The 10228-nt window shown below is 52.7% G+C and overlaps 1 protein-coding gene and 1 pseudogene across 1 annotated transcript; one reads left to right on the top strand and one right to left on the bottom strand.

Annotated features, from left to right (window-relative positions):
• Window positions 1–1399: 1399 nt before the first annotated feature.
• Window positions 1400–3429, bottom strand: LOC120708707 (cytochrome P450 86A1-like). The gene has a single exon (XM_039994096.1). The coding sequence runs from the start codon at window positions 3305–3307 to the stop codon at window positions 1664–1666; it is 1644 nt and encodes a 547-aa protein (XP_039850030.1). The 5' UTR covers window positions 3308–3429; the 3' UTR covers window positions 1400–1663.
• A 3938-nt stretch (window positions 3430–7367) lies between these two features.
• Window positions 7368–9241, top strand: LOC120710266 (annotated as a pseudogene).
• The last annotated feature ends 987 nt before the right edge of the window (window positions 9242–10228 follow it).

The following is a 10228-nucleotide window of genomic DNA, read 5'->3' as shown; positions in this document are numbered from 1 at the left end:
CCTAACCAGAGGACTAAATCACCCTTTAAACGCAAAACACATGTTATGCAACCGGGCCCCCAAAGGCCTACAGCCTCTCTCCAATCCAAAGGAAAGGAAATGACTCAAAGAAGCCCAATCCACGGTCCAAGTACACAGTGCGGCCCATCTGCACCCCCCTCGAACCCGCGGGGCAATCTCTGCCTCGCTCAAGGGCCTCTTGCCGAGACCCTCCAAGGCGCCCCGCATCTCCGCCTCGCTCGAGGGTAGCAAGCCTACCCTCGGGGGAGCGGATCGTCTCCGCCTCGCTCGAGGTCACCCCTCGACGAAAAGGACAAACGGCCCTTCCGCTCACCCGCCCGCCGTACGGAGGCATTAAATGTCAACCACTCCTTCGCAGCGTCCGGGTCAGACGACGTCAGGCCTCCACCCCACACAGTGGCTGTGACCGGAGTCTCGTCCGCCAACTCCGGTCACTGCTCCGCCATACCGGGCGCTGTGGCGACACTGTGGGAACCTGTGACGCTGTGCGAGACGTGCTCGGCACTGCTCCAGCCACTGTGCTATCAACTCTCCGTACCTCATTTGTGCTTTCCCCTCCGCAGAACCCTCGAACGGCATGGGCACGGCCCTTGAAAGCGGCCCCGACCTTGACTAGGACAAGACCCTTGCCTGCAGAACCCTCGGAGCGCCGCCACGCCACGCTTGGAGGACGGTGCCCTCCACAGCAACCACCACGCCACCCGCTGGAGCTGCCAGGACGCCAGCGTGATCTCCGCAAGGCCAAGGACGACGCCAAGGGCGACTACCACGCCAGGCGCCATACCCCACAGCGTACTTTCTACAGTGCTCGACCACTGCACCCCCGCGATTCGGGAAGAAGACGACGACTTTCATGATCTCCCCGTACATGTACTCCGCCCCCTCCTTGTGTCTAAAAAGGGGGAGGCGGGCTCTATCTTATCCATGGGGGCAGAACACTACACTCAGTACCACTCACAAGAGCACACACGCTCTTCTGAGCCCTGATATTGGCACTCGCCTCAATCAACTCCTCCTCTAGCAGAGACTTGGGAGCTTCCCTCCCTCTCTCGCCTCGCTTGTACCCCCTACTACAGGCATCCCCGGTGCAAGACAGTACAGTGCACTGGCACACCCCTTTGCTGGACGTACAGCCCCGTGGCCGGAACCAGGATACACCCGTGTGTTACTGTGTTGCCTCTTGCATCAACCATCTGGAACTAGGGACACGCAGCATCATCACTAGTTGGTGCCGGACCATCGGGTCAGGACACCGACAGATAGATACTGTAGAAAAATTTTTGGAAACTAAACAGGGCCTCAAATTTGCGAATGACAGTTATAGATCAAATAATGAACCTTCCTTACAATATGTCATTGATAATCGATTTATCGGACATTGAGTCATCAAAGTAAAGTTCCATTGCTTAGCTTTTCTTTCATCCAGCAGACCTCAACAAAAAGTACACAAACCGCTTCACACAAACGAACACATGTAGTAGTAGGCAACAGGAGCGAACAAACCTAACAGTAACAATCTAACCGCTCAGAGCAAGGGGAGAAACGGTACGACTTTGACAGGCCGAACAACTTGAGAGGAGGCAGCATGCACGTAGTACTCCGTAGAAGCCAATGTTCGTGGGCACGTCGCATGTCCACAGTCTTACGCGGCTGCCGCGGTGGTGGTCGGGATCACCTGCTGCGGCGGCGCCTCCTCCGGTGGCGCGGCGACGTAGCCGGCGAGGTCCCGCGGCTTGACGTGCACGCGGAGGCCGTTCTTCATGAAGAGCGTGAGCGACATCTTCTGCTCCACCTTGTGCCCCGGGACGAGCTCCACCGAGTGGCGCAGCAGCACGGCCGACGCGATGGACTTCATCTGCAGGTAGGCCAGGTCCTTGCCCAGGCACGTCCTCGGCCCGCCGTTGAACGCCACGAAGCGGTACGCGTCCTTGGCCGGCTCGAACCGGGCGCCGTCAGCCGACAGCCACCGCTCCGGCCGGAACTCGGCGCAGTCCTTGCCCCATATGCTCTCCATCCTCCCGACCGAGTAGATGGAGTAGGTGATCGCCGAGCCGGCCGGCACGACGGTGCCGTCGGGGAGCACGTCGTCGGCCACCACGTACTTGGAGTCCTGCGGCACCGACGGGTAGAGCCGCAGCGTCTCCGCCAACGCCGCCTTGAGGTACACGAGGCGGTCCAGCTCGTCGAAGTCCAGCGGCTCCTCGGCCCACCTCCCGGCGTCGCCGCCCCGCGTCTCCCTGAGCACGGACGCGATCTCCATGACCACCCTGCGCTCAACGTCGCGGCGCTGCGTGAGCATCCAGAAGAACCAGCTGAGCGCGACGGACGAGGTGTCGCGCCCGGCGAGCACGAAGTTGAGCGCGATCCACTGGAGCACGTCCTCCGGGAACGCCCTGCCGTTGCCGTCGCGCTTCCTCATGAACCTGGACAGCAGGTCGTCCGACGGCGTCGCCTTGCGCGCCGCGATGGCCTCCGTCATGTACCGGTCCACGACGGCGAGGCTCTCGCGGAGGCTCCGCTCGCTCCCGACGCCCAGCGCCTTCTTGATACGCCACAGGAAGCTTGGGAACAGGAACCTCTGCATCGTCGCCTCGGTGGCGGAGTCGAAGGCGTTGGCGAAGGGGTTCTCCTGCAACCCCGGCGACAGCGTCTCGGGGTCCTTGCCGAAGGTGAGGCCGCAGATGTTGTCGAAGGTGAGGCGCAGGAGCAGGTCCTGGAGGTCGACGCTCGCCGCGGCGTCGCAGTGGTCGGCGAGGATGCCCCACAGGCGGTACTTGATGATGCGGTTGGCCCACCGCGCCATCGCCTGGCGCAGGGTCCGGGTGGTGAACTCGAGCGCCGCCGTCTTGCGCTGGAGCAGCCACGTCTCGCCGTCGGAGTTGAAGATGCCCTGGCCGAGGAGGTCGTGGAACGCCGCCTGCCACATGGGGCCCTTGGGGTAGTTGTCGAAGCGCGCGCGCAGGATGTGCTCCAGGTTCCGCGGGTTGCACGTCACGGTCACCAGGCCCTGCCGCCGCGCCAGGAACGGCAGCGGCAGGATGCACGTCTGGTACGTGGCCGCCTCCCCCGTGGCCCGCAGGTTGTCGACGATCCAGTCGTGGACGCGCGCCCGGTTCAGCACCACGCCGGGCAGGCTGCCGACGAGCGGCCACATCCGCGGCCCCGACAGCCGCCGCGCCAGCGCCCAGAACCACACCATGTACGCCGAGACCAGTGCCGCGGCGGCGGCGGCGGCGGCGTAGGGGTGGAAATGCAACACGCCGGCGGCATCCAGCACCGTGGCCATGCCGGTGCGTTTTAAGCTTGCAACCTCACCTGGTGGTAACAGCAATGTGCAGCGATATAATTAGGAGGGCTTGGTTTAGGCGATGCGATTAAGAAATGGCGCTGTTCTTGGTGAGTTGGGAAATGTGTTTGGCGCCCTCGTGTATATATATCCTCTGCACACCCGAGCCGTGTGGAGAGGCTTTCTTCTTCCTCTGCGCCCGAAATTTAAATTTAGATGTGGTTCAGTCTCGCAAGATTTTGAATTCGTCGTGGGCAAATAAAAATGCGTTGCTCTTGTCCATACTTCTTGCCTTGGTGGCCATTCTGCTCAACAAGAATCTTTAGCGATGCTGCTCACTTCAGCCAACGTGCTGGCAGCGACTAAACTAAACGCGGTTGGTGCCTTTTTTGTTTCAAGAGTGTAACGGAAAGTAAGGGGCGCTGTAGGTATTGGACACTGGTTTTGCTACAGAAAATTCAGGGTGTGCGTTGCCTTGAAGAGCTCTCGCTTTCTTTCTTGCTACTGCGAGCTACCGGGATGGTTGCCCATACTTTAACCAACCCATTTCGTCAAATGCTTCACCTTTCACGTACTAGAACCATGCGATGCTCTCCCAACATCGACTTGGCAGCAATAGTTGGTGAGAAATATGTCGCCAACGAGCTACTCACCCTACAAATTAAACAAGAAAGGAAAACTAAATGGACATAAGGCAAAAGTCAGATGTGAGAGGTTTCATTTCAATCATATTCTTGTTATGAATAGTACGTTTTGAGTGTGTGCTCTTGGTCTTTTAAGGACCTTCTAGTTGACAGTATCCAAATGGAAATGGTACTATATATGCCAAAACAGAAATCAATCAACTTTTTTTTTATCTTAGTTCTTTGGAACAGTAAGTGTTTCTTATCTCTTTGTTACTTTGGCAATTTCAAGTGCTAAGGAACTCAAGCCTCCAAATTCAAAACCTTTTTCTATAAGAAATGTTTAATAAATAATGGTATTATATTATCTTTAACAACCCTTGAAGGTAAAAAAACACCGTGAGAACAGACATTATCTTTAACATTCAGCCCATTAACTCATTAGGCCAAATGGAGCACCGGCCCAACTGGCCACACCGGATGGCAAACCCTTTGAATTTGAGAGAACTATACATTTATGTGTTTTACAGTTGTTTTATTCTCCATTGTTGTTTGAATTGTCCCTGTTGATTGCATGAAAATTCAGGTTGAAATGCTCCTCAAATTTGCTATTGAATGGGCTATTTTTTGCATCCTGAAAAAATTTTTCGGTTCCCTCAGTTAGAACCAAAACTGAACTGAAAGAACCAAAATCGAAATTCGTCGGTTCCTACATCGAAAAACCAATCGGTTCCTATTTCCTGGGAACCGAATTTTCGAAAGAAAGAATTGAGAAGTTTGATTAGAACCGAATGCCCAGCCCTGTGCTGGTTGCTGCATCACATATGGCAAAGCACATCGCAACCCGGAATCTGAACATAACAAAGCCTATCGCAACCCCGGATCTGAACATGACAAAGCATATCTATCCCCGAGTTCAACTCTAGTGTGCTATTTATGCAGATGCCAGGCTACATGTGGCCGCTACATCAGAGTAGTGTCCTAAATGCCTTGGTCCTGATACAAACTAAGTGTGGTACTCACAACTGCCAACGCATGCTGTGGATTAGACTGCAATTAGCAAGTGCAAAGGCAGCGGTAAAAGCAGCATTTTTCATTTCTCCGTGCAATATGTTAAGCGGTAATCATGTTTTATCCTTGTATCAGGTAGTAATACCTTGAATAGATGCTAATGCCGGGTTCAGTTACATCTTCATATCTTTTACACTAATTGCAGTACAACAAGCACATGCAAATGCAGAGGCAGGAATAAACCATTCGAAGCTCAGATGCATAACAGTTCAGCAGAATTTCCTCAACTTCAGTGCTGAACCATACCAAGATGATGCAAAGGGAGAAAAAAAAACTATGATGCAAGTGTGTCTCTGAAACTATGCAATTTCAGTTCCCAACAAAATTCCAATTTGCACATTCTGTTGCAAATTTCAGTACTGATTTACTATGAGAAGCTATGACATGTAGGAAAAGTCAGGAAAGTATGTGAGCATTCGCGTTTGTTTTTGTCAAATTACCAGAGTACAACAACTAATGGGGACTCGGCAGTCACGGCAGCCCCTCGGGACTCGCCACTTCAGGAGATGAAATAGGGCATATGAACTTATCAGCAGGATGTCAGTACATAAATAGTAGCCCATTTCAGCTGTACGGTATTCAGTGATGCATCGCATCACTGAAAAAAAATTTCGCGCTATGGACAGCTGGTTTAGTAGGAGAGTAAATGGATACTGAATAAGCAGCAATCTTAGCGCATTCAGACTGATGATCTCAATAATGAATTATGGTTTGCTCTAAAAAAATGATGAATTATGGTTTTGTACAAATTTAAGTATTACTTTTTTGGAAAAAGTCTATTTTTGATCATCCAACTCTGACCTCGGTTTGGTTTTGGTCATCGAACTCCAAAACCGGGTATCTTTAGCCATCCAACTATCAAAACCGTTCAAATTTGATCATCGGGCTGTTTTGGTGGGTGGTTTTAATTTTTTTTATTTACAATTAAGTCCTTATTAAAATTTGACCATCGGACTGTTTTGGTGGGTGGTTTTAAGGACTTAATTGTAAATAAAAAAATTAAAACCACCCACCAAAACAGCTCGATGCTCAGATTTGAACGGTTTTGATAGTTGGATGGCCAAAAATATCCGGTTTTGGAGTTTGATGGCCAAAACCAAACTGAGGCCAGAATTAGATGGTCAAAAATGGACTTTTTTCTACTTTTTTTCCACTAAAAGTCCTTTTTTGGAAAGGTAGAGTTTTGGGACAAAAATCACAAAACTTAGCACAAAATAAACTTGAACTATAATTCCTAACTTCTCTCTAGTAATCCCACTATTTCAAACAGGCCTTAAATCCTATTAATTACAGTTGGACCTTGATCTCAGATCACCAATAAAATACTAGTACGAACAGTCGCAAGAAAGTAATGGAACCTTGTACCTGAACTATTGAGGCTCATGGCTTGATGAAACTATTGGGACAGCATACGGGAACTAGTGGAACACTGGATTCAGCATAAAAATTCTGCTGATTTATTTGGACATACCAATGGATCGATTTGTCATCTTGGTATGGTTATGGACGAGGTGTGTGAGGGAGGCATTTGTCTCGATCGCCCATCAGCAAGCACGAGGGAGATAGGAAGACTTAAATGAACATTTCCCTTTTCCCTCTTAAAAGAAAAAAAAAACGGTGGCATACGAGGCCAGCCTGAACTTTGATTTTACCTTAAACCTGTAAACCTGAATAATGCAGCAGGAATGACTAGTTGCCGTATGCAACCAAACAGATAGGGCCACTGATCGGACAACGCGACGGATAAATCAATGAGACACCCATCGCTAATTCTCAGCGGTCCGATATGATTAGTTGTGTTCCGTCCATCAGTAGCTAATACAAATGGCTTCTTCTTACAACATACTAGTATTTCAGAAAGAGAGAGAATGACGAATCATCACACTCTCCGTGAGGATTCTCCAAGTGGCGTCCCCTGCAGTTACAAGCCAACTAGGAACCAGCTGACCTAGCCAACGCGATCGATTTCAGCTTCTTGTCTCAGGTCGTACAGTATGTGCAGGCCTTCTTTGACACAGCTCTCTCTATATAATTATACATCTACATCCTTCATTTTTGGAGTACATGAAAAAACAAGTCAAAGACTCAGAGGACACACGTTAACTGAAGGCACTCTGCCTGCCCCGGCTGTGGTGGACGCACGAAGGCACGCAGCTCGCTGCTGCTGCACTGCATGCAGCTGCAAGCTCCAACTAGAGATCAATCGGTAAGCAGCTAGAGCACAATCAAACTAAGCATCTATCGGTTTTAATTTGGTCGCACTGCCATCTTCATCAGCTTCGAATTTTTTCGATCGGTCTTTAATGTCTTCCCTTGCTGCGTGTCTCATTTCAGTGCTTCATCGCCACCTGAGACTGCGCGGAGACATGACCGGCGGCGGCGTACGGAAGAAGAGTGGGATCCATAAGCTGCTTGTGCTCTTGCTGTTCTTCGCGTGCGCCATCGTGGCGCTGCTCGTCCGCGGCAACGGCTGCTGCGTCGTCGTCCAAGTGGCAGTGCTGCCACGGCCGGCTCCAGTTTCCCTTTGGGGTGCTCCTCCTCCTGCTAGTCATCCAAGTGGCGACATCCCTACGACGTCTACGGGGGCGGCAGCGTCATCATCAGCTCATGATCGTCAGGAAGAATCAGAGCCAGTAGCAGGCCCGGAGGAGGAGGAGGAGGAGGAGGAGGAGGAGCTCCCTGCTAGACCGTACGCGGCTGACAGCAACTGGGACATTCAGTGGGAGAGCGTCGCCAGGAGCCTCTCGTCATACAGCGGTAACGACACTGGGAGCGGCATCGTCAGAGTGGGCCTGCTCAACTTCAACTCGTCGGAGGTGGCGCGCTGGAGGAGCACGTTACCGGCCGCCGACGTCCGGGCGGTGCCTGGCGCCTGCCGCGGACGCCGTCTGGAAAACCCTCTACCCGAGCTGGATCGACGAGGACAGCAACAGAAGCAGCTGCCCTTCTCTCCCCGACCCCGATCCGCCGCTTCGTGATTACGATCTCGTCGCCGTCAAGCTCCCCTGCCGCCGCAAAGGCTGGTCCAGGGACGTGCGCAGGCTCCACCTCCAGCTCTCCGCCGCCAAGCTCGCCCTCCACGGCAGCCGTAGCTCCAGTGTTCCTAAGGCTGGTATGGTGCTGATCCTGAGCGAGTCCAAGTGCCTCCCACTACCCAACCTCTCCCCCTGCAAGCACCTCCTCGTGCGCCATGCGCACGCCTGGCTCTACCGCCCCGACGCCGCCTACCTCCGCGACCGCCTCAACCTGCCCGTCGGCTCCTGCCAGCTCGCCGTCCCTTCTCTCCGGCCGCCGCCGTCACCTGGACAACCGGGTGCGGCGCCAAGATCGTCAGGGATCGGGAGGCAGGCGTACGCCACCGTGCTGCACTCCGCCGATGCCTACGTCTGCGGCGCCATCGCGCTGGCGCAGAGCATCCGGCAGACGGGGTCGACGCGCGACCTGGTGGCCCTGGTGGACGCGCAGAACGTGGGCGCCGAGCAGCGCGCCGCGCTCGCGACGGCGGGCTGGCAGGTGCCCGGCGCCGCGCATCCGCAACCCGCGCGCGGCGCGCGGCGCCTACAACGAGTGGAACTACAGCAAGTTCCGGCTGTGGCAGCTGACCGACTACGACAAGGTGGTGTTCCTGGACGCCGACCTGCTGGTGCTGCGCGGCATGGACTTCCTGTTCGAGGAGGCTCCGGAGCTGAGCGCGACGGCGAACAGCGGCGTGCGCTTCAACTCGGGCGTGATGGTGCTGGAGCCCTGCAGCTGCACCTTCGAGCTGCTCATGGCGGGCATCCACGACATCGACTCGTACAACGGCGGCGACCAGGGGTACCTGAACGAGGTGTTCCCGTGGTGGCACCGCCTGCCGCGCCGCGCCAACCTGCTCAAGTACGCCTGGGACGAAGGGAGCCGGGCGGCGCAGGCGCGGGCGCTGGGCGGCGCGGAGCCGGCGGAGGTGCACGCCGTGCACTACCTGGGCATCAAGCCGTGGCTGTGCTACCGCGACTACGACTGCAACTGGAACGTGCCGGCGCTGCGGCGGTTCGCGAGCGACGAGGCGCACGCGCGGTGGTGGGCGGTGCACGACCGGATCCAGCCCGCGGAGCTGAGGGACAGGTTCTGCGCGCTGCCAGAGGCCCAGAAGGCGATGCTGGAGCAGCACAGGAGGGAAGCGGCGGCGGTCCATGCGCCGGACGGCCACTGGAACCGCACCATCACCGATCCGCGCCGCCTCATCAAAGCCCAGCACTGATTACAGATGCTCGTCTTCGTTCGGCCAGACTGAGAGACAGAGCGCAATGTTCTCCTAGCTCTGGATAAAGTATCAACACTATAATCTCGTTCTTTTGTAAATGTTTTTCACCCATGTAAAGGTCTGGTTTAGATGCAAAATTCAAAATTCCAAAACTATCAGCCTAATTAGATCATGATTAGATGCTAATTTGCTACAGTAATTGCTACAAAAAACGTGTGCTACCAACGGATTAATTAGTCTTACTAAATTCATCTCGTAATTTATAAATAAGTTCTGTAATTAGTTTTGTGACTAATTTATATTTATTTAATACTTCAAATATAAAAAAAATTCTCTTTCAAAAACTTTACACGGTACATATAAACAAGGCCTAACTTCTCCTGTCTCTCTCACGATAGATCCACAAGACACGAAGGGATGAGGAAAGTAAGAAAAATATATCATCACCAACAGCAGCCTTTTAGTGGGGCTACCGAACAAACTGTGAGGCTCGTGAGTTAATTAAATTTGACTGACTATCGATTCGGGCTCGACTATACTAGGAATCAAGTCGAGTTCGAGTCTAACATGGAGCTTGCGAGCTCTAAGGATATGAGATCCAGCTACTCGATGAAGTTCGAGTGTTTCTATTGCCCCGACTTGTGTATACATCCTTGCTATCTCAGTTAACTAGCAATGTGGCCCGCGCTAATAGCACGGGTAGCTAGCTTTTCATAATAATATTAGGATCCTTTTAATTTAAATTTAAATTTATTTAAAATTAAATATATTCAAATGATTTTGTTTATTATTTTATTGTTATTGTTTTCTCAAAATAGCCCAGATCACCTTTTTTATCATGTTGTTTCATTGCACAAAATATGTACATGATAATAGGTAATATCATGTATAAGCATAGTTTAGTTGCATATGCCTTTATTTTGATGGTGCTTCTTCATACTCCTAGCTGATCAGCCTTTATTGGTGTATCTCAATTTGGACAAA

Source organism: Panicum virgatum, chromosome 5K, assembly GCF_016808335.1.
Source record: "Panicum virgatum strain AP13 chromosome 5K, P.virgatum_v5, whole genome shotgun sequence".
Lineage (NCBI taxonomy): Eukaryota > Viridiplantae > Streptophyta > Magnoliopsida > Poales > Poaceae > Panicum > Panicum virgatum.
The sequence above is the reverse complement of the archived record's forward strand: the minus strand, read 5'-3'. Positions and strand labels throughout refer to the sequence as shown.